Here is a 25,563-nt window from a genome sequence, read left to right on the forward strand (position 1 = left end):
AAACACATGTACACATAAAAATACCATTAAAAAAGTACTGCAATATCCTTCTGCTTTTCTAAATAGCTAGCTGGTGAGTTAACTGTTAGATAACTTGGCAGCAGTTGTCACAGAAGTTAGATTTTTAGTATCTGAGTATTAATTTTTCATGTTCTATGTGAACATTTTCTACTCCAAGTAGCTAATCTTGTCAAAATATACCATTGAAAAAAACCCTGGAGTTTGTTAGCATTACCTCACCTAAGTTAGCTAGCTATGGCTAGTAAAGTAGCTAACATTTTCCACAGGTAAATTTTGTATCAGAGTCTTGGTTTGTTATGTTCTCTATATTATGACCCCCCCCCCCCCCCCCCCCCCCCCGCTAATAGCCAATTTTGTCAAAATATACCACAACAACAATTTTTTTAATGATTAGCATTTGCTGTGTTAGCTGGTCAGCCTACACGTTTCAGCTTTGTCCTCTTAATACCACAAATGTAAAGCTCCTCAAATCTTTTCATTGGAAAGAGTGCAAATTGAGCTTAATACTAATAAATCTGATATCCAAGAAATATTAACCCTTTAACATAATGTTTTTAGGGGGTAATTTTAATGTCTGTACACTCCTGGGTGAGGCATGAGGTGACAAACCTGCTGTGTTATGAATCATTTTGCTTTCTAAATGGATCAGAGCCAAGACAGATAGAAGACCAGTTCATATAATGATGTGTACAGAGATTATTTATTTATTTATTTATTTATTTATTTATTTATAATAACATCTGTTTTATGCCCTAAACTAGGTCCTGTGTATTACTGTAACAGCCAGTGAACCAGAGAAATTGCCTCAGCCGTCCCTGAGGATAATTTCATCCGGTGTTTAACTGCAAGTTGATTATTTATTTTATTTATTTTATTTTTTTTTGTAAATACAATTTACTTTAAGCACTTGAAGCAGAAAGTCCTGAAAGTGGCTTTAATGGGAAGCATAAAGAGCTGTAGGGTTGAGCTGATCCCTTTCTACCAAGCATATTGTGCTCTCAATGAATCCATGTGAGAACCAAAAGCTTCGGAGACCCTATAAATGTCTCAAATTACTAAAGTATGGATTATGAACTTTTTTTTTTTGCAGCCAGGAACTGCTTTAACTGTAAAATAAATTCCAGGGACTGCCTCAGCACAGATTTATTTTATGAACATACAGTAATACAGCTATTCACATATTTGGCTCATTATTTAAATCATATTTTGGTTATTTACCGGAGCCGTAGAGTTTCTTCCATTCAAAGAACACATTTTCATTCAAATTATCATTGGGTCCAAGTTGACATTATTTATATTTTGAGGTTTAGATTAAACCCATTCAATTAAAAGATCAGTCCTACAGGTTAATAGCTATAAAACCTAGTACGTATAATAACCTTGATCATGGTTATGGTCAGTAGTAGTATTAATCGGAATGCTTATTTATAGGCACAAACGACCGCTTTGTCTATAGCATTGACAATATCTTAAAATTTGTGGTATTGAAAAAGCAATAATTTTTTTAATTGATTTTTTTTCAGCTAAATAATGATAAAAAAATATGTTGCTGCACAAAAATCTTCTTGAATATAAAAAAAAAAATGAATAAAGCGAATCATGCCGTTACTGATGCAGATGCACTTCATTAACAGATTTCGTCAAGTCAGTCAGAACGGTGAACAAAACAAACCCGAGCATCACATGTAAACAGCTGGATCGCATTTACCTAGTGCGACCTTCGCTGGAATATATTAGAACCAGACCGTCAAGTGAATAAAAAGAAAATACACTCGTTCTGCTTCAGAACGTAAACACTTCACGCTTCGGCATTTCAAGATGGCCGAAACAAGCAGGAAAAACCCAATTACCAACAAACAGGTTCATTAAGGTTTCACTAACACGAGCATTTTCCTATGGCGTGCGTGTCTCTGGTGTACTAATGACAAGACAAGATAGAATAATTCAAGAAATGTTTATTGAAGCACACATATAATACAATTCTTTTTACAACTATTTACACAGTACATAGGATTACGGTAGAAGATGAGAACGCAGATTACTTGAGAGATTATATTAAAGCGTGATACAGTGCTGTTCCTTTTATAAGGTCGCTAACACATTACCAGTGCTTCTGCTTCTGGGTTAGAGCACAGTTCACTTCCTGAGCTGTGTAAAGTATCAAAAATGCCCTGTAGTCATTTCAAACAAGGCAACGTTGATTGACACGGTAGCATCAGTGTCCTGCACTGCATCATGCTACAATACAGATTTCAGTAATGAAATCAAGAAATACTCCTTGCTGATTGGCTGGCATTAATTCATTTCACAGTAATTGTTTCAATAGTAACAGCCAATTCATAGGGGTGTGTATGGTGGACGTTCCACATGATCAAATACAAATAATAAAAGAAAAACAGATTTTTAAAACATAACGAAAAACATTTATTTGTTGTCAAGGTGAACATTTCTGTAAAGACTAAAAAAAAAAAAAAAAAAAAAAAAAATCTGCACCTACACCTGCTCTTACACCTCCTCACTGTGCACTTTGCTCCTCTAGTACTCAATTAAAAAATCTTGTATGGTAGCACTACTTGTATTGTTCTCTGCTTGATTTATCGCTTAGGTTGTTTTTCCTTATTTGTAAGTCGCTTTGGATAAAAGCGTCTGCTAAATGAATAAATGTAAATGTAAAGAGATGTTTATTTAACATATATGGAAGGAGTCTCCAGTGTCAGTGCTTGAAAACAGTCAGTAAGTTTTCTGCCATAGGAAAGTCTTCACGAACTGCGCTGTCCAGTTTCTCGGTAACTTGACAAGTTGTGGGGTTTTTTTGTTTATTAACATTATTTATTAAAAGAAAGGCAGTCAAAGGAATGAATGTTTGTAACATAAGTGAAATTAAAAAAAAATGTAACTATAAATGGATCAAATGTACATGTCATTCTTTAATGATTAAAAAAGTAATCATCAGCAAATTGCCGTGGTATAAGAGGAATAAAACACTGTTGCATTTGGAGTTACCATTGTGGTGGTGGTAGCTAGCTAAATAAATAACTTTTTTGCTACATGCATATCGTTTAGCTATCGTTATCATTTAGCTGGTACGTGGCCATGGTATACTTGAGCTCATGCCTGCTGAGGTGAAAAGAAAATAGCAAACTTGGTCAGAGAAATGTTAATCCACCTAGCTGGATGTTATCTCTTACTCAATGACAGTCTTCCCAAAGTTACAAACTGTGATGAATTACATGTGAAGTTTGCCTTCGACTGCCTTTTCCTTCTCCTAGCTCAGCACTCAATGACATACCTGAGCTATTGTGTTTCTTTGGATAAAAAAATTGACGTCTGAGGTACAAAACGCCTTCCCTGTGTGTCATTTTAGCACCTTTGTGTATAAAAAAGTAAGAAAAGAAAGTGGAGAAAAAAAGTGAAACAGTACACTTTGGCACTTCACAAAGAAAGCAGATGCTGAGTTCTCAGTAAGTACAATACTGAAGATGATGGCGAAATACAAAGACAATAAATAATCAAATTCTGCACAAGACAGCAGAAAATGAAGAAACTGGAAAGGCAAGGCATACATGCTTTTCCTGAGACGTGTCATGGTTGTGTGTGGCTGGAAATCTTCCAGAAATTTGTGCATCATTAGCTGGTTTCATCCAACCTGCCTTTTGGTCATGTGAGGATGTATGAATTATTGTACCTGTGATAAGTGTGAAATGTGGGTCACCAAGATCATCCAGGTCACTTTGAATAATTAAAAGTAGTAAGTCAAGGTAGTTGGTCTTGGTTTAAACTGTAAAAAGGTTCTGAAACATCTTCAAGTTCGTAACAATTTCAGTTGGTTAAGCTCCGTTTGTGCTGGAGGTTTATTGATACTTGTAGGTGGGGCAATTGAAGAAGTCCATGCTAATGTAGCGGGGGTATCCCTCGAGGGCCTTGACCTCAACTGGGTCAAACTTCCAGTACTGTCTACCTTTCAGGAAGTGGGCAAAGCCTGAAAAAGCAAAAGAGGAAATCCATAAAAATTTTGAGAGAATATAACCTCCATTTTGTTTACGTTCAACTTGTAGGCAACCAGGAGAGGGGATGACCTCTCCTCTTTACACCTGCTACAACATAAGTAATAACAGGAATGTTAACGTTGTCACTTCATAACTTGTTTCGTGGACATTCGACAAAATTAAACATATCTAAACAGGTAAAAAGTAAGGTGTCATTCTTTAATACACACGTAATTGCTAGTGTTGGCAAATTGCTGTGGTATAAAAGGAAAAAACGCTCTAGGACATGCTGTTATTGGAAAATAATCAAGTTATAATCCTATAACAGTATGTTTTATTCCTTACTTGATTCCAAAGCATATTATAGAGTAAATAAGAGGGAAACTGCTCTTCTTGTAGCCAAAATACAAAAACCAAAGCTGTCTTTCATAATGTTTTCCACCTGATTTCCACTCTTGTTGACATGGGAATTTGACATTATGCTTGGACCTGGTTCTCATCATACCTATAGAAACAATTCTACCATGTAGCATGAAGAGCCATAGATTAATCACCTCACAACCTTATTACTGGAGTTCCACAGGGGCCAGTTCTTGGTCCATCATTGTTCTACCGTTAAACTACATCCCTTGGCTCAGTGATCAGATCTCATGGCTTCTCTTCATCACTGCTACATACGTCTCCATCCACCTTCCAAGTTTCTCGCAAGATATCTGACTGCCTTTCCAACATCCATTACTTATCAACCTAGAAAAACTGAACTGATCTCCCATCTACTCCTCTGCTCAACCAGGCAAGCACCATCGACACCCTCATCGTCTAAATGGCACATGGCTAAGAATCGTGATGTGATTTCAGGTGGCTTAACTTCCCTGATCAACATCAACCATCACATCCTGCATGTTTCTTCTTCACATCATCGGAAGAATACAAGCTTTCCTGACTACAGGAAACTTCTTATACTTGCTCTGTTTATTTCCAGACTCGGAAAATCCAGAAATCTCTCAAATGAAAACGTAATGTTTCCAGTCAATGGTAAGTTCATTTCAGAAGGTACAGATTATACAAAGAAGCGGGCTTGACAGGGCAGTTATGTGATATTCTTTTGAGACAATGAGGATTTTTCTCACCATAGCGATCCTGGAAAGCAGCATCAATGTCATTCGGGATTCCCCTCCAGTCCACCATGGTGCGAGCATAGCTCATGTCCACCCAGTTGTCCTGTGGGTTAAAACGCCAGTAGTTTTCTCCCTTAAAGAAGTACACCTTCTGGGTTTTGTCTTCACCCCACATCAAGGCTGCCTGGATGTTACTGACAGGAAGTCCCAGTTTCTGCACTGAATCTGGCCCGCTGATCTGCTTTTCAGCATCGTACACCCAGTAATTCTGACCTGCAGAACCAGGAAGCATGGAAGAGACGGACATGTCAAAACTAAAGTTCAGTTTGCTTTAAATCAGACCAGATCTGTCCAACTATGGAAGCATGTCAGTTTAAGTTTAAAAAACCAGAATGAAGGCAGTGTAGTGTCTTTTAACATGTAATAAAAAACACATTTTTGAGATGCTATTAAAGTTCTAAATGTGGAAAGTAGTGATTATTGTTTGTATGTGAACACCTGACCAGAGCAAACATCTACGCTCAGCTGGATTGACTAATTACGTCATCCAGGCTACCAAGAAACCAAACACAGGTGTGAAGTTTAATGGATAAACCAGTTTATAAACAGAGGAAAGATGGAAAGCCTACGCATTTAAAGGGTTTTAATGGGAATAATACTAGATCATGGAAAAACTAGGGATGCACCGAATGTTCGGCAACCGAAATTATTCGGTTGAAAATAGCAAAAAAAAGCACTTTCGGTGTTCGGCCGAATAAGTGAAAAGGCTGAATAAATTTGACCGAACAATGACGTGTTTGATGACGCGACCAAATAGCCTAGCAACCAGAGTGAGACGTGCGAAGCTTTAATTGCAGCAAACATTTCGGCAGTGTGGAAGCATTTTAAAGTGTCAGAGAAAGATGTAAGAATGGCCGTTAAAGAAGTAGGCATATGTCTAGGACAATTATTCATTTGTTGTGGGTCCATCCACTTTTTTGCACTCTTGTCAATGCACTTTTTTGTTGTAGGCTACAGAGTGTTCCATTCTTTCAGCAGTCAGTTATAGGCCTAACATAGGCTATTCAAGAGGGGCTCAAAGATGACCACATCAAAATATTTTTATTTTACTCATTTATTTATTTAAAGTTATATTGTGCCTTGTTGGTAGGCTATGCCTGCTGGAATGAAAAAAAATGTTCAGTGTTAAATAAATATTTTGAAATTGTAGTTTTTGTAATTGATTTTTTCTTTGAAAAGCAAGACAAAATAGTAAAAAGCACATTTTGACTATTTAATTCATGCAATGGTGAAAAAAATGCAAAATACATGGAAAATGTTCGGTATTCGGCCTTCGGCCTTTGGCCATGTTTTTCATTATATTCGGCTTCGGCCAAGAATTTTCATTTCGGCGCATCCCTAGGAAAAACCTTAATCTTATATTGACAATATTATTCATACTGTTTGATTTTTTTTGGCATGAATAACGGGATAACGGGAGCCAGGTTTACCTTGATTCAACTAGACTAGTTCCTCCAGCAGTAAAATCAACAGCCGTGAAAAATACACCTGCAATTTTGTATACATTTCTGTAACTCTGATTGGCTGTGGTCTAACCTTCCAGAGACTAAAAACTTGTCTGAACTCTCAATGTATAACATCAACAAAGATGCCAGATAAAAACTGATCTATGCTGGCAAACTGATATCTTTAGATTTCATCTCCAGATTTTGTCCTGCCAGCTGGATCTCTAAGAAAAAGGTGTTAGCCTCCCCAACCTTATTCACCTTTGAAGAACCAGATGTTTCCAGATGTGTCCTCATATGCTGCATCTATATTATAAGGAATTCCACGCCAGTGTCTGGAGGCTAAAGCAGGATACCCGTCCTGCAGTTTACCATCACGTATGCGCCACACGTAGCCCGATTTGAAGAAGAACAGCTCACCACGGATCATCGACACAGCATCGAAGTCTGTGTCACAGGAATTAGGCTGCAAGCAGAAGAAAGCAGCAGCAGGGAGAGTCAGAATATTTACCATTCTGTCAAGTCAACTGACAGCCAATTCAATGATCAGAGCAGTGAGAAAACTGTATGGCTCACTACTAGCATGATGTCATTGGTGTCTAACTCTGGCTCCCTCTGTGGTACAGTCCTGACGCCATACAGGGACTGGATGCGCATCTCGTCGTCCTTGCTGAGCTGTGGGGGGTAGGAGAAGCTATAGATGGCAGACATGACTGAGCCAGGATCTGTGGAGTGCTGCAGCCCGAGAGTGTGGCCGATTTCATGAACAGCCACCTGCAGCATGTCTGTGCCTGAAGGAGATGGATGCACATGCATTTTGTTTCATTAATAAGACAAAAACGCAACTTATGATACCAAGAACCCAGAAACGTGCAAAGTCCTTGGTTCTGAAGTGGAAAACTTACTGACACCGGAGACTCTTTCCATAAATTTTACATAAACATTCAAACTTCAGCATATCAAAAATGATACATTTTTGTTATACATTTTTTGTGTTAAATAACAACCTGGTTTTAAAATATGTGAAATAGCTATTAGTGTAGAAACGATAATTTATTCCAATGAGCGTCTTAATATAAACATATGATTTGCATTACAGATGGACGTCCTATGAGGGCTCCTTTTATTGAAAATTAAATCAACACCTTCTGATCAGAATCGAGAATTCATGGTATTTCATGGCATGTGGATTAATGACCACTAATCAGAGTATTTGAACTTATTACCTTTCAAAGATGAGCACTATTCTTGGATTAATGTCTTCAAATCATCAACAACAAAACATTTCATAATGGCTACTGTCTAGCTTCATCGCCCTCACTGACTTTATTGCAAATCACTCACCCATGCCGTTGCCCAAAGTCCAATGCTCATCATAGTCAAAGTGTACTTCTCCCTGCCGGTGAGTTCTAGGAAAGAAGGCATGGGCCAAGATTCCTCCTGGACCATCGAAAGGCAGCTTATCTCCATGTTCATACCTGAACATCAAGACAGGACAGTGTGAAGTCATAAGTCTCGATTTCATCCCTAACGCTTCATGAGTTCATTGCATAAACACGCAAATTCATCTGGTATGGCCTAAGAAAGCAAAATGGACACCTGATCTGGTGTTGTGTAAGTTTTCGTTCTTTGAACACTTCCTGCTTCGTGCTAGATCATCTTAACACTCCAGCGCTTTAGGGAACATAGGTTATACAGTAAGGTCCTGGATACCATCCAGACTGAAGAAAGAAAAAGCTGACTTGCAAATTCGGTCATGCGTGTTCACATTCACAACATTATGGCAAATCTGGACAGATGCCCAGTCTTTTTTTATCATAGAGATGAAGTTTGATTGATTCAACTTTACAGGCTTGGGCATGAGAACGTTTCTGGGCAGTCCCTAACTGCAACGACCAGTATGTTCAGATATATTTAGTCTTGCATTAGTCTTGCATCGGCATTTTTCTGTTTATTGACAATAACAGAAAGCAAGTCAGTCACAACAGTCTGTGTGGATGTGCTCCAGTGGGATGTTTTATACCAGGAACATGGAGATTATATTGAACCTGCGAAAGCCGTTGGAGGGAAAACTAATGGCTTTTAGGATGCACTTATTAAAGCAATGTTTTGGGGTTTTTTTTACGGAAGGAAACAGAATCTCCGGTGAAAATTGACCTAAAAATATTTATATAGGTCTGGTGTGTAGCAGGATATTATAAACCAAGCACTTTGTAAAATGAGTAACATGTTGAAGGAGCACATATTTGGGGGGGGGGACGACACGGCTCAAAGGCACACGGTACTAATAAACCGCAGAAAAAACAAGTCCTGGTTTGCAATATTTGCATCAGCGTTTCAAAGAGGATAAAAGAGAGTGAGGGCGGGATTACTGAGAACACCATGGGGTCTCAGTGCAGGGCATAACACAAGGGTCTGAAGAAAACACCTGTCAGGTGTGTGAAGGTGTGACCTTACTGTTGAGCCTTTCTCCTTTTACCAGCCCAGCTGCAGACTTGGTATTTATGCATGCATGCATGCTAGACATGGAGCGTCAATTATCAGCACATGATCTCATGCTGCCCTTTTCTGATCGTCTCACCTTGACAGTGAGAGCGGCTCCTGTGTTTGTGCAGTGGCATGAAAAACATTTCTCTCTATGGTTTCCACAATGAAGTCATTATAAGTACTGCAGAGAGTCCAGTTAAGCATTAGCCCCTCGTTATATGCTCATTTGCATATTGTCTACAAGGAAGCCTTCTTCAGAACATACAGGCTTACTTCCTGAAGACATAATCTACCAATTCTAGCACTCTTTAAATGTTGAAATATGGTCTGCTAACACCTCTGATGGGCAGATGGGACCATCTTCAAACTGGCTCTAATACAATACTTGTACTTTGACTATAATGTAATATCGATGGGACAGAGAAGAATACAGCTTTACGTTCCACCCCTCTATAAAAAGGAATTAGTGTAAACATATATACCCGGGGTATTCATCTAAAATGGCCCCTGGATACATAGGCCAAAATTAGAAAAAATAAAATGTTTCTCAGACAGTGCTACTTATTTTGAATGTAAGTCAATGGAAAAAAGTGCTTTTGGCAAACATAATGATTTTGTTACCATTTGACTATTAATCAAACCAGCCAAACCTAGCCACAAAGTCATTACTAGATCAACAAGGGCAGAGTTAAGTTAAATTCACCAAACAAAAATCACAAACTTAATCATGTGTCTTTAACCAGTTGAGCTACTTAACACTAGTCAGCTATCTGGCTAGATTCATAACGTTGTGCAAAATATTACATTGTGTGACTAAAACCAGCATTTTATGCTAGCATATTAATGGGTAGTGGTGATGTCAAATGGTTAAATTCAACTCAAACACCACCATTGTTTACTCTCAGCAATTAAACGAGCAATAATAACAGATGCACATGTGAAAGCATTGGTTTTTAATAACAAACTAAATTTAAAAAAAAAAAAAAAGGTAACGAAACAAAATCTCTTTAGTGTAAATGAACACTAGAGAGTTAATGAGTCAAGCTGATGAATCATGTTGCAAAAATGATATTAGCCTTAATTTAGATAGCATCTGGGAAACTCCAAAACCACAGAGCCAACCACAGGATGGCTGGAAATTCCTAACATCTGTTATCTCCAGGAGTGATGCAAAGCACGGACGTCTTACCTAACAAAGTCGATGGTGATGTCGGCATGACCCCCTTGGACCTCGGTGAAGGTGAGAGGAGTGACATGACTCCAGACCTGTACAGCGTCCCTAAACACCTCCCGCACTTTCTCCAAATTCATCTGCCACGGCGTCCTTAGGATCCTGAGACACAAACACACACACACACACACACAAAGATACGTTCACTACAGACCACCCACACAACTATGAACTGGTTTCATCGATGCCAGCCATAATCCTCTATAGTGAGGTGTCTGGTACCATGGAGGAGTGTGACTTATGAACCACAGGCTAATCTGTCTGCTGAGAAAGTTGAGCCACTGGAGGATTGATGGGGTGTTTGTTCAGCCTGCATCAGACACAGACAGGCCCTAACGGATTTGATATATGAGTGAGCGTGTGCATGACATGGTAACAATATAGGGGTTAGTGAGTGTTTGGGTTTTATCCTCATGCCACTGAACAGTAATATCAGTCAAACACCTCTTTCATTGCCTCAGACCATCATATAATTTCATAAATACCTGAAAGAAAGGGTGTGCAGAATTTTGGCATCAGGCTATGAGCTATTACATTACAGTTGTTTAAAAAAAAAAAAAACATCAAATGTGATCTGGAATTGTATTGTGATGAACAAGTGAAAAACAGCATTTCCTTAGATGCCAGCATTTTAAATTTAACCTTAATTTTTCATATATGTGTGGCAGCCTGGAAAACAACCCTTCATATGGTGAAATATCAACATTTTCTACTACATATAGGTCTATATATATATACATATATGCTATACCGTATATACTATCTTACTGGCATTCAGCTATCCAATACAGTTTGGTGAAATCAGCCACAGTGACATCCGATGGATTTTCCCAGACGGTCACACGTGTCACATTTTCACTTCAAAAATTCATCGTAAATACTAGTGCTTGACATTAAAGTTGCCCAGGAATTTGCCTTCAAGTTGTAATTACAAGGTGGAAACCTTTGAAAAAATTTGTTACCACCCCTTACACTTTCGTCATGGAGAAAGAAAGGAGCCTGTTTAGCAGTTGACGCTAGGTAATTTGTTTTTTCTTCTAAATGCAACTGAATTGTAGTATTCATCAGTTAGACCATAAACACTGACTTACCTCTATAAGGAAAGATTATGGAAAATATCCAAGTACAAGGATACCAACATCAGCTAGATCAGATAGAACTAGCTAGTATTAGCAAAAAACATTTGGAATTACAAGTAATCAATAAATATGTGAAGGTAGCACCAGAACAATGTCAACAAGTAAACACTTGATTGGCTGGGGCATCTTTAAATGTTGGGTCAAAGAGGGACCCTGTCAATCAATTGGTACTTGATTAGAACCACATGAAAGGGCACACCTATGTACCTCTTCCCCTATCCAGGCCAAAACTATAAGGATAATGACCTACTGTTACATTTGGGATGTTTTCTGGATCAGATTCCCCATAAGGCAGAGCATAACCTGGATGCCATATGGTGAACTCAACAGTCAATATTACTCCTAGACAAAAAAGGTGGGCTGTTCGACAAACGTCTTATTTTACCAGATCACTTCCTGGAGATCAGAAGTAAGATGGCGATACAGATTCTGTCTCTAGAAACATGTCATGTTCCACTGAGTCTTCCTTAAACACGGATACACAATGTCTAAAATAACGCACCATCAGTCACCTCCACTTATTTTGCTTGGTGTGCATCTGTATTGCATTCGATGGCTTTTGTTCCAGGCAACCTTCATCCTCATGACATAATTAGCTATCTGGGCCAGGATTCTTGTTGAAGCCACAATTTTTTTCTGCAAGTCTAGACAAGAGTAGAAGAGTAGAAGTGTTGCAGACTAACCACTTCCATTAATTCTGGCCTAGGGTCAGGTTCAGGCTCTTCCAAGATTCTTCCCCTTCCCTATCTTCAGGGCATAAGGGTTCATTGTTTTGATGAGGATGAAAACGATAATATGCTATAACCTTCGTAGTCACTAGATCTCAACCCAGTTAAATGCTATAAGAGATTTTGGAGTGACCTGTTAGACAACACTCAAGAACTACCATCATGAAAACACCAACTGAGGGAATATCTTTTGGACAAATGGTGTTTATCAGTACAGTACAGTTCCAGAGACAAAGGTGCATTAAAGGTGCTCCGGTGGCTTATGGCGACCTAACAACTTATGAAGACACTTTATGTTGGGTTTTCCTTTAATTAGGATGGCAAGGCTAAGTTCAAGGGTGCCACCTTGTATCACCTCCCTGGTAAACTGTTACATTTTCCAGACGATCTCTAACTCAGAAAACCTCAGAACTGGAGCTCTTTGTTCCCCCATGTCTGGAAAGGAGAGAGCTCTTGGCTGGGTTTCAGAAAACCTTGCGGATCAGGAATCTAGTCTTGTCTTGGATTTGTGACTAAGATCGCGCCACTTAGGCGAGGAATCTGATCCTACATCATCATTTCTGACTGGAGAGTCCATCATTAGGTTGGGGCTGAGCGGGGCTCTATAAATGACTCCAAAAAACAACCTCCTTGAGACATTAGTCATATGAGGGCAAAGTGACACACTACAGAAACTCCATACTACAGGGTGGAGTTAAAGACCGATGTCTCTTCTCTCCATCGTTCTCTGCTTTGTTTCTGTCGCTCTTTACATCTCTATGTTTTTGTTTCTATCTCTAAGAATGCGATGAGGCAGCAAAGCCCTTCAGTATTTATGGAAGAGGCAGGGCAGACCAGTCTAGCCAAAAGTATCGAGTTCGTGAACTGAATGGAGGGCAATGAGAGATTTATGGGTCATGATTCCAGCAACTGGGCCATAAACCTGGGGGAGTTTTAATCAACAGCGGCTCCAAACAGCCAGACAGGTTCTCTCGAATTTAATGCTTAGCTTGGCCTCTTATCTCCTGCTGAGTGGCAGAGGCGAAACTGGAATCACATGGGTTCCACCACTGTTACACGACTGAGCACATTATGGATAGATTGTCTGTACCTTGAGGTCATGACCCCACTGCTTCAAATTACAGGGGAAGGCAAATGTCCTGTGGACTGAAATGGAAGTTACGAGTCAGTCTCGAGCAGAGGTCAGAATGTTAATCACAAAGCTTCGTAAAAAAAAAAGTGATGAAATTGAAGTCAGCTTGAAGCTTTAAGACTCATAAAAGACCCAAGAAATGCTAATGATACCCCAAGAAATGCAGGCTTGATTACCAGGGAAGGTAAGCAGTAAAAATACATTAACTTTTTAACTTTTAATTAAGATGGTACAGAAGGAAAAATTGACACAGTCGAATGTTGCATCTGACCATCTGAGTCCTTGCACCATGCGTTTAGGAACATCCAGACGAAACACATAAAACACCTTGATCTTGGGTGGCCTGGAAAAAGGGGATGTTTCTGATATGAAAGAAGAGGAAGAACAGCAAAACACAGTCGACACTCTTTCCCACACAACACTCTCACTCTCTGTGAAAATACACTTAGTCAGAACCTTTCATAAACACTTTACTACGGGTTGCGAGAAGACAAGGTGTCTGTGTCGAGGAGGATTCCGCAGATATATAAAAAACTATAGTATAGCCGGAGGCACCTGATCTGTGTGGGGCCATGAATTATTAGAGAGAGTCTGCGCCATCATAAGCAGCAATGCATCAAAAGCTACCACTAATATGTAATGTAAGTAAATGATGCTTTTCATGCTTTCCACCGAGAGGAATTCACTTGCACAATTTAATTACAGTGTTACAATCATTTATTATATATATATATATATATATATATATATATATATATTAACACCTTACTTGTATGTGAAGCTGGTCTTGTTCCATCCCTTGATTGGAGCATAGCGCTTGCCTCGGTACCGTCCAACATGTCGGCCCCCGCTCTGTAGTACATTATAGAAGCTTTCTTGCTTTGAAGGGTAGTCTGGGACTCCACACCGTGGCCTGTTCCAGATGTCACTGCCATTCTTGGAGACAGCGGAGTGATGTTGCCACCTCTTAATCTCTAAGTCTTCTTTTAGTGTGTTTTGAGCATGCGGTACTCTTCCCCTCTTCTTCAGCGTGTTATGATGAATCTTCTCTGGCCATGCCTTTAAGCACAGACATAAGAACTATCAGTTATTTTAAATTCATGCAGAGGGAAACTGAAGAGAGACTCTGGATTATAGTAAAATACAACAAAACCCTACAAATAGGGTTGTATTCCTTGTATACCACAGCAATTTGCAGCAAACTACACCATATCAACAATTAGACATGTTTTTTAAGGTGTAGACTTTTTCTGTTTTATTGCAAAACTAAAGAAGGAGGAATGAACTCTAAGAAGTGGGCTGGAGTTCTGCCTTGGGTTCGAAGACCAAACCTTCAGGCTAAAGATCGAAGCAGATTTTAGGAGCAGGGCAACAGGAAGATGATGCGAAGGTGGTGGGGTGGTGGAGGCCTTCCGTAGAACAGTAATGGGAAAATGGGACTATATTATTACAGAAGGCGCAGTTTCACTGGAATCTCTTCCAAACATATTTTTTATTACATAACTCCATTAACTCGGGCATTTTGATTGTTTCGATTTTGTCTGTTTCCATTTAAGGGCTTGGCAGTATTTCGAGGAAATGGCTCTGTTAATTGGCTGGGAGCAGAAATTACTCTCTTTAAAGTCACTTTAATGCAGATCTGTTCTCTTTCTCTCGTTATTTTCTTTCTTACTCTCTTGATCGACCTTGTATCTCTCTTTCAAACCTGATCTCCATCTGTCTTTAGAGTTAGTCAGACCAGAGGGTAGTATAAGGTGAACTAATCTTGTTAATGCCTTTAAAAAACGCTTCCACATCTCTTGTCCTCAGGGAGGCTTTTAAAGGCTGTCATGTTATTTAATGACACGCTGTGTTTGCACAAGTGTATAAAATGGGGAGAGTGGTGGAGCGGGGGGGGGGGGGGGGGGGGCGGGCGACAACAAGAGGAGATTTAAATGAAATCAGAGTAAAAGGTTACAACAAAATGTAACAAAAATTAACAGACAATGATGGCGTAACCACAAGAGAACATTGAGGAGAAGCTTCAAGAAAAGACAACGAATGACATGTCAAAACAGGCATGCTCAACTTGATATTGTTACTTAAAAAAAAACATGGCCCCAGGGCTATTAACAGCCATGTGAATTCCACAACATAACAATCACTATGCTACAAGGGTTTATTTCCATCTGAGTCGTTCTGCTGACTTAGCAAGCATGCTGTACCATCATTAACTTGACTATGTTTGCTGAACATGAGTATAATCAGTGAGATATCCAAATAACTAGTTTGTGTCTCTACTTGACTCTCTAAAGCCAAGCAAAGTTTAATTTTTATTATTTATTTATTTTACGATTGCTTACTGTAGGACACTCATGGTTGCCCTCTCAACAGACTGGCCTCAGGGGCCACTTAGTGAGTGACAGAGATGGAAGAAAAACACAAGGGTGTCTCCAGTTCAACAGGAGTCAAAGAGTACAGGTCAATGGCTAAATCAACAAGACAGGACCATTGAGTCAGAGCAAACATGAACTCCCATTAGGAACAAAAAAAAACTAGCAGGAGGACCGGATGATAGAAACAACAGCTAGCGTCACATAACAAATAACGCCTTTCAAATACACCATTCATATCTGTCAGCTTTGCACTTATCTCCAGGGTTAGTTTGGAAATCAATATTTCCTACAAACATAGCATTCTGGCTAAGATATAGAGTTTATTTGATAAAGTATTGACTTTGCATGCTCTCTATATGTGCTTTCTACATGTTTCTTAAGAGCCTAACTGCTATTTAAGATCGGTGCCTGAGGTAAAAATCAAATAAGCTGTTTGAGGATCTTCCTGAGTCAGCACATTACCTGCTGTAATGACAGAAACACAAATACCAGGGTCAGAAATAAGTACACGTGGAGGAGCTAAGAATGGACCTGTAAACAAGCCCCTAAGTGTGCCGTCGCAAACTCATCATTATGACCAGTTTTTATAGCTGAGTGCGAAAGTTTGCGCACCCGTACCTTGAAACAATCAAATCGACATGTTTGGTTCTTTTGTTATTGCAGGTAATAAAAAAGTGTATGCTGAGGCAATCGCGAAATTGATGATTTTTCAGGTGTTTTTTTTTTTTTTTTGGATTTTAACAACTCCAATACCAGACCAGCTTCTGGGTCCCTGGTTCAATCCTGACCTCAGGTTACTGTCCTTGTGGGTTTCCAAAAACATGCTAGGTGGATTGGCTACACTATTCCTCTGTGTGTGCATGTTGCACTGCGATGGATTGGAGTCGCCAGTGTTCATGGGGATATACTCCAGATCCACTGTGCTCCTGACCAGGATAAAGCGGTTAATGAATACGAATGTATTTTCATATACGGTTATTTTTCTTCTACTTGATGGGTGTGTCTTTGTGTTTACTTTTCCAGCTTTCAAATCAACAGAGAAACAAACGTCTGAGTTGGCCAATAAAGAGCGTACTGAGCGGTTTTTCAATGGAAAAACAGCATTCGTATAGAGTTTTGTTAAAGTTAAGGATAGAACCTTCCTCAATTGCACTCAATTTTATGTTGGTAGACGGACTATTAATGTATATGTGGAATAATTTACCTATGAAACAATTTTACCTTTAAAAAGGTAACATGGGGCAGTGGTGGCTCAGTGGTTAAAGGTTCTGGGTTACTGATCAGAAGATCAGGAGCTCAAGCCCCAGTACTGCCAAGCTACCATCCTTGGGCGTCTGCCAAATGCCGTAAATGTAATGTAAAAAAAAGAAGGGGGGGGTTACACCATCATTCATGTGTGGGCAAATTTTATAGGATCCACCTGCATGTAGCAAGTCAGGTGAGGCAACGAATGTCTGGCAAACGACACCTGCATACCTTCCTCTTAGCTTACCATGACGCTTCACATAATGCATTTTTTTGGCACTGCTTGATAACGGTGTGTCTCGAGCCAGGCGTGAACACTGCCGTGTGTCTGTCAGATTTATGTTCCTACACTGAAGGATTTATGAGAAGCAGCAGGAGTTCCGAAAAATAGTGAAGCCTTTGTTTGCACCTGATATTGGATGACGTATTCATTCTTTACAATGTAACACAGTATTAGATGGCTGGACTGATGGCATGTTTAAAGCACACACAGCGCAATTTGAGGTATCTGGAAGTGATCAATGGAGAAATAAAGTTCTTTGCTAGTGTATAAAATTATTGGCTTTATTTATCATGACTTATAAGGCATGTGCAATTTAATACATTATGTAGCTGAGTACAAAATGATCATTACTACAGCTTTGATGCATTCTGCATTCTGATTGGTCAAAAGGCGTTGAATAATTTTCTATAACAGCAGCTCCGAGAGTAGTTTCGGCTGCAGGGCAAATCACAGGTTTATATTCATGCACTCATTGTAATACATTATCATTTCTATACTAACAACTTACTCATGGACTTGTATGGCGGACACTTATTTCCTTACGTATATGTCTAGATGATAAAAGTATCGATGACATCCTGCTCACGAGCAAGCTATCAAAATAGTTCTCTATTTTTAAGGGTATCGTGATAGTGTAAGGAAACGGTCTTGTCACAAACATCTTTATATGTAGAAAGAGGAATAAAAAAAACCCCAAAAACAATCCATTGTCACATACTGTTTGTGATTGTGTTATTGTTATGTTTTTATTCCTGTTCCTGGAATAAAGATAAGCATCAGGGTGGATTCTGTGAGCTGATGCAGATGTAAAAGCGATACGTTTTTCAGATCATAAACAAATCTATAAGTCACGTACTGGGCAAATTGAATAAGCTATCATCTCTGAGTGCATCGTAAAGAAACAACTGTCTCTCAGAGCTTGAAAAAAAAAGATGTTAGTGTGCTTTCTTCATCGGATTTTAATCAGGGATCATGTTATGAACAGCGTGAACATGAGAGAAGATAATCGACCGGGTTTGTTCACTGGTTGAAATTTTTTTTAAATGTTTGTTATATTGGGTTGAAGTCCTATATGAGATATGGGTGCAAATGAAAAAAGCTGACATGTCACGACAAGAACGAAGGGCCGGAGATGCATCTTCATTCTCCTTGTCTTTCTAGTGAGACCGGGCTTAAAGCTGAAACCTAAAGAACTGTGTATGCATGTGTGTGTGTGTGTGTGTGTGTGTGTGTGTGTGCTTTAGAGCTTGGCCTAAGTCCCATTTTCTAGTGCTCATGATAATTGTCTCCCTGTTGGCAACCGATCATCCGATGGGCATTCAGGGGTGATATCATCTGTTCCTCATTCCTTCACAGAATACAAGCGAGAAATTAGCGAGCCACAATTCACATCAAGATGGTTTAACTTCGCATGAAACAGCTTATGGTATGTAGTAGGGATATAACCAAAATACGAAGGCATTATTCAGAATAAACAGATTTAAATACAGATACGAATTAGAGGCGTACGACTGTTGGTTGGTTGGTTTGTTTGTTTGTTTGTTTGTTTGTTTCGGGATGTTTCACAAGGCATCTGGTTGAGACTTGAGGTGTGTATCGGGACTGGGATCCTGCGGGACGACAACAAAAAAGACGTTTGCGGTGTTTTGCAAGCAAGAGTGTCAGATATGAAGCTTGTGGGACAAAGAAGCTTCAAGAGCAGGTTCATTATTATTACAAGATTCATTCATGCAGCCTTCACTTAAAATTAGACTACTCTTTTGTTTCTAGTTTGGAAATTTATTAGAAAATATCGCAGGCAGGTACAAATTAAAATTGTAACTGTGCGAGCAAATAATAAAAAAAAAACAGTCCCATGCCCATCTCTGTTAAAACATTATGAACTCGAGTGAAGTCAATTGAGACAGAATTCATGCACCATGCTGACAGAGCAAAAAAAAACAAAAAAACAAACTACTTTAGGCCATTCCTACAAGTATAAATTAGACTACAGATACAGATACAGATATGTATTGTGTCATTGCTTTACTCCTCTAATACAGAACATTCCATTCTTCATAACATGCCATTGTCCTGTGAACTTGTGGTCGTTAAAGACGAGCGATAAACTCCCGTCCCCGGCAGCTAAGGCATCCGTTAGCAGATAAAATTAGGCCACACTTGAGATAAAAAATGAACGATTCAGAGGAAATTAGACTTGGGTAAATATTTACCCGTAAAAAAACTTCCAGAACCTTGCAGCTCAGAGGTTGTATACACATACAAAGTGATTACACTGCCAAGGGAGAATGTTTTCGTAGGAACAGGAAAAAGGATTAAAGCTGATAGATATAAAATGCCTTTAGTCAATAGGAAATGAGCAGTATCTAGGTCATGTATTTGTGGATGGACTCATGGAAAAGCAGTGCAAGGTTGGAGGTTAAGAATGCAGTGTAAATATCAGTGCTGCACAATGTTAGACATCCTCACATGAACGTCCTCCAAACCAATCTCTCGTCTCTGTTGTCAGGGTAATAACTGAGCTATAGAGAGACCAAGCTTAACTTTTTATACTGAGGATTGAAGCAGCATCATGTCACTTTTCTGCATTTAATGATTTAAAAATTTACATAAAAAGAGTGTTCAAATTTACAAATCGGTCATTTTAAATGTTACAGTTAAAGGTGGGGTGACTTTCTTAAAGTTTTTAGTGTACTTAAAAAGATTAAGTTAATTTTTTAATTCATTTTTTAATTTACTTTTTTAATTAAGTTTAAATGCTTTTAAGTTTACTTTTTTAACTTAAGTTTAAAGTTACTGGTTTAACTATGGGTATTTTTAGGGTTTCTTTTTTAAAATAAATTTAAGTTGACTTTTTTTTATGCTTTTAAATGTCATTTTTTCAACCTAAGTTTATGTTTGCTTTTTAGACATTTTAACTCGACTTTTTAAAACTAAGTTTAAGTTTGCTTTTATAAATGGTTTTAAATGTACTTTTCAACTTAAGTTTGTTTGCTTTTTAGACATTTTAACTTGACTTTTTAAAACTAAGTTTAAGTTTGCATTTTAAAACAAAGTTTTTAAGTTTACATTTTTAAACTAAGTTTAAGTTTACATGTTTAACTAAGGGTATTTTATTTAGGGTTTAATTTTTAAACTAAGTTTGAGTTCAAGTTTTAAAATGGTTTTAAATGAACTTTTTCAACCTAAGTTTACATTTACTTTTTAAACATCTGTGAGTTTAATTTTTGAAGTTAAGTTATCTATTTTAAAGTTTTCATTTTTCATCAGGAACTCTTTATTTCTTATCTGTTAAGGCTGTTTTTTCCCATCACATTCTCTCCGCCATCTGCACCTTTGACTTTTTAATGTTCTTTGGAAGGTTAATGGTTCTACACTCTTATAAAAAAGGGTTCCTCAATGGTTCTTTGCTGGGTTCTGGATAATGGTTCTACACACATAGAAAATGGGTTCCTTGAGGGCTCTTTGTATAGCTAATGGTTTTATATCCTTAGACTTCTTTGGATGTATAATGGTTCTATGGTCGTAGAAAAATAGATGGTTATTTGAATGATTGGTGGTCCTTACTGGAAAAGGTGTTCTTCCATGGTTCTTTAAAAGGTTGATGGTTATACATTGGAAAAGAAAAAGAATTCTCGTTTGTTCTTCTAGTGATATAACAAATGGTTCTTCAAATAATCTTCCTTCAGATGATCTTTGGATGGTTAAAATGCGTTCTCTGTGGGGTTTTTTTTTTTTGGATGGCTAATGGTCCTACACTCTTAGAAAAATGCATTCTTTAAGGATTCTGATCTGTATTTGTGGAAAATCTGTACACCATCAATAGGACTGAAAGCTAACTCTAGAAAAAAATTATTTATGTGTGATTTCAACTCCTCAAGCTGTCTATCTGCCAAACTGGTGAAGACATCAAGCAGAATTTGAATTAGGCATCAAGCCCATCCCTCTTTGAAAAATGATAGCAGGAGAATGTAGACTTTCTCTCTGATATATCACATTAAAGCTGCAATTATCCAAGCAGGTGAGCGCATGTTTGCAGACTGCACTGATCACACAAGTTTGTGTTATTCTCTGAACATTTCCTACAGATGTTTCACTACATCTATAAAGATCTGATGATGACTATTAGTGAACTGTAGCCTTAGCTTTCCGATTAGAGTCAATATTCAAATATACATCTATAAACCGAAGAGTTGATTACAAAAAAAAAACAACAACACTTTTTGTTAATAGCTGTTACTACTCACACTATTTAGTATGTACAGGATTTGTGAGGATTTGCTGTGTTTGAATATCCATCACGAGTTTTAAAACACAAACAGGCACCATTCTTTCACTGAATTAGCACATCACCAAGCTATTTGCGCAGAACTATTAAACAATTATGTTCAAATTGGACTGACAAACTCATTGCCATCTCCTATGAGACCCCTAATATTTACCGTAGCATACAGGGCTGCTTTAAGTCGAGTTAAGCACGCATAATGAGGATTTAATACCAAAATTGTGCATAAAGGTATTCAGACCTCAGACTTAACTATGGAATTAAAAAACTATTCAGTTTCAGTCACGTGAGAGTTACGCACACAGGTGGAGTTTGCCAAAAACAGAGGCGTGTCTCAGTTTTGCATGATGTTTCAACTTGTACTTAAGTCCATTTTCTTGCACACTATCTTGTTCAGCGAGGAGCTCCAGTGCCACTGCCTCACAGTAACCACAATATGTCATGCTGCAATTCATGTTTTGGGCTGTAAATACACTGAAAATATACACTGAAAAAGAAATATTTCATAAATATGATGCTATTCTTTAAGAAAATCCCAAATGGAGGACATTGAAGAAACAGCATCTTAATCTGAGACATTGCTTATCCTAAGTACTAGGTCAGCTAATCCTTCAAACCATGGGGGCGTTTCCTTTACAGAAGAGCACGTCAATTTAACAAAAACAAAAAAAGACATTGTTTTATTAATTTGACAAATCAAAACAGCTAATTAAAAGCGAGATAAAAGAGATAACATCCCATGCAAACATGAGGGTTTCGTGATTTTGATTTAATATCGTGTGGCTTCATTAAATTGTGCACACAATTAACTGTCTGTGCAGAATATTTTTTCTACGTACGAATATGTGTAACCCGACTCTGAATATGCACAACTTTCCCAGCAAACTTATTGACATAATTCTTTAACTTAAGTAGCCTACTTTAATGCATTCGTGCATCTTTTTTTGGAAGGTATTATGAGTGGATGTATATTTTATTCCAATCAGGGAATAACCAGAGTACGCTAAATTCCAGCACTCTGTTCTTAGGGGGCGTCACGGAATACAGCTGCAGCAGTGATGAGATCTAACTCTTTCCCTTTTCCCTGTGTCAGCAAACTGAGGGTTTGTTATTCTGCACCACATGCCAAATGGCTTGCCCCTGCCTGCATAATCTCCACTCTGCAGCTTTGTCAACAGTCAGGAACAAATTGAGTGCACATGCAAGTGAAGCGTTGCAGCACTCCGTCCAATATGAGCATAATTCTTCCGCACAGGGGGTTTGGGAACGATCCGATTTGCCTCGGCGATGCTTTAGTTTGGGGTGTTAGTCTTCGTGTTTGAGAAAGTGCAGCATGACGGGTTTCCATATTAAGCGAACGTGTTTATAGGTGCCAATGTCTCCGTGTCACTCTGGTGTAATATTTAATTTGGTCGGATGTGTCTGTGATTCCTCAGCACATCAGGGGAGCATACACAAAGAGCTCTTCGTTCGCTGGGTTATTATTCTTGGCTTCGTTTTATTATACGGACATTTCCTTCAGGAAATCTTCAAAAATGGTTTTGGACTTGCTCCAACTGGGTTAAAACAGCCATCTGTGGCTTGTCTTTGTCCACCTTCTCAAAGCCTGGGCTGGGGACAAAAACTTTCCGCACATCTATGTCTTACAAAACAGCGGATGAATGGTGAGATTAGAAAGACTCGTTTACATAGTTTGATGCATCGATGCATGTTTGGGAGGGATATGAAAGGATTTTTAAAAGTAAGCAACATGCAGATCTCATAAAAGAAAAAGAACAAAAAACTAGCTTGTGGTGTACGCCAGAGGGATTTCCGATGTTATGAAACGTGCTACTACTGTTTCACAGTTCAGCCTGAAGCAGGAATAACAGATGTAGCAGAGTAGGAGACTTATACTGACCTACTGACCCATGTCTCTGATTTCCAAACACACAATGGAGTGGAAAGACTCCATAGTTCAAGACTCAAGATCCCTTGTTCCTTCTTTAAAACAAATGAATGTGCTTTGAAATCTGACACAAATGGGTCTCGATTTAAGTTCAATGTGTCACACATGTCTTCAGTAAACAGCACAACAGAACCACCATCCACCTAGTAGGGAAAAAAGTCCAATTAACCTTCAATAAAACTTTTAATGACTGGTTCAGATTTCTCAAGGTGGGTCCATGAAGTGTGAGGAAAAAAACCATGGACATCACAATCAACCCTTATATAATGGGTTATAGTTATAAAAAGTATAGTATTTTCCTAAAAACCTAGTAGATGGGTTGTGTGTATTAGGGTTAATCCGAACTCAAATATTCCCATTTTAACCCATAAACACATGAACATTTTTTTCCCCCAAAAGTTTATGTTAGATTTCTGAGAGCGGAAAGTTCAGGAATGAAATGATTGCCTCTAACAGATTGCTCATGATGGTGCACATTTGCAATATTTGGATCAAATAATAAATCTGTGATATCATGAGATTATGTGGATTTTTTTTTTTTAAAAAAAAGCAAAGGACAAGTTTCCTGGGTGCAAAAAGGTAGTGAAGCTCTGGATGAGATGACATTATGCTCTCAGATCTTTCATCAAGGCTGAATCTGGGAAAGTGTATGTGGTGGTATACCTTTAATTAGCTTCCTGGTCCTTATACACCTTAAAAGATATACACGCTGAGTATACAAAACATGCAGCAAGAGTTTGGTGCTTTTATTAGTACCTAGCTAGGTAATGAAGAAACAATATCATGTATTGCACAGCCCTAGAGGCAGTGAGGTAGTGAGCTCTTTCATAGCGACAGGTCTCTGGCGCGTAGGCGATTTGTATAAAGATTCGAGAGGTGACTCGACCAGGAGAGTTTTGCAAAAATAAATAAAAATTGCAAAAAGGAGTTATTATACTGAACTTTTCACTTACCGTCGGGTCTTTGTACCTGCGGGTGTTCCTGTCGTCCCCCAGCGGAAAAGAGTGAACGCACAGCGCGCAGGACAGCAGCAGCAACAGCGTGGTCATCATGCGGGGTTTATTTATTTATTTATTTATTTAAAAAAAAAAAAAAAAACCCGAAGAGGAAACAAAATCGCGCGCAACTCAAACCCGAACAACACCTGCCGCGTGCACTCTCACCCAGCACCTGCGCCGCGCGCTTCGATCCGACCCGGACCAGAACACGCACGCGCTGGCCACTTGATGGAAGAGAGAGAGAGACTGTGTGTATGAGTGAGTGTGAGTGTGTGAGAGAGTAAGGAAGATAGAGAGAAAGATAAAGAGAGAGAGAGGAGTGTGGAAAGAACGCGCGCGCGCGCGCTCCTTAGCCGGTGCAGTGCAGGAGGGTCGCGCTGCTGCAGAGGTTTTATACCCTCTGAGTTCTTTGTTCTCCTCTTCTTCAAATTGCATCCCTGCTTTTTTTACAGGCCGGAGGAACAACTTCATGAGCGCTCACGTGACTTAGTTTGGTCCGTCCTGCGTGTGCGTGTGTTTGTGCGTGCGCCTCAGTGCGCGAGGGGACGCAGACTTTCAACAACCACAATGCAACTGGTGCAGTTAAAGCTGAACCTCTTTGTGTGTGTGTGTGTGTGCAACAAATAAATGCATTGTTATTCAACTAGAGCCATCAATAGATCACGTGACAGAAGTGTGTAGGCTGAAGATACAAGTTTGATCTTGAGTGTTAGTGATAATTACACTGCAGCTGTGGTGGTGGTGGTGGTGATGATGGGGGGCGGGGGGGGGGGGGTCGTGATGATGTTAAATTGAGCCCTCAGAGTTGAATTAAGTCTGAGATCATTCTGTTAACTCTTTGTGTCCAGGTGGATTATGCAGCTCCAGAAGAATGAAGGTACAAATGTGTACCTTTTAATGTACAAACTCTTGTTGCTAGGGTGCTACGTACCTCGAAATGTAAATATCAGGCATTAATTGCTCCCATGGAGCAAAAAACAAAACCAAAAAACTCACCATCTTGTTATTATTCATACATCCATTTTCCATATCGCTTATCCTACACAGGGTCGCAGGGAGCCTGGAGCCTATCCCAGGGAGCA

At 38.9% G+C, this 25,563-nt stretch overlaps 1 protein-coding gene across 1 annotated transcript; it reads right to left on the reverse strand.

Annotated features, from left to right (window-relative positions):
- Positions 1-1,914: 1,914 nt before the first annotated feature.
- On the reverse strand, positions 1,915-24,666 carry mmp11b (matrix metallopeptidase 11b). The gene is made up of 8 exons (XM_053649164.1): positions 24,437-24,666; positions 14,117-14,406; positions 10,307-10,450; positions 7,975-8,108; positions 7,207-7,421; positions 6,892-7,096; positions 5,138-5,398; positions 1,915-4,000 (listed from the first exon to the last, which is right to left on the reverse strand). Exons 1-8 carry the CDS (start codon positions 24,533-24,535, stop codon positions 3,873-3,875), a joined length of 1,476 nt encoding a protein of 491 aa, XP_053505139.1. The 5' UTR covers positions 24,536-24,666; the 3' UTR covers positions 1,915-3,872.
- Positions 24,667-25,563: the final 897 nt, after the last annotated feature.

Source organism: Ictalurus furcatus, chromosome 18, assembly GCF_023375685.1.
Source record: "Ictalurus furcatus strain D&B chromosome 18, Billie_1.0, whole genome shotgun sequence".
Classification (NCBI taxonomy): domain Eukaryota; kingdom Metazoa; phylum Chordata; class Actinopteri; order Siluriformes; family Ictaluridae; genus Ictalurus; species Ictalurus furcatus.

Bases quoted from the DNA above. Each gene is read 5' to 3' on its own strand.
- mmp11b (XM_053649164.1), bottom strand. From the start codon at position 24,535: ATGATGACCACGCTGTTGCTGCTGCTGTCCTGCGCGCTGTGCGTTCAC. The intron at 10,451-14,116 runs GTAAGGTGTTAA...TTTGTGTCTCAG, and splicing joins AAGACCAGCTTCACATACAA to GATCCTAAGGACGCCGTGGC. The intron at 7,097-7,206 runs GTGAGCCATACA...TTCTGCTTGCAG, and splicing joins CCAATGACATCATGCTAGTA to CCTAATTCCTGTGACACAGA.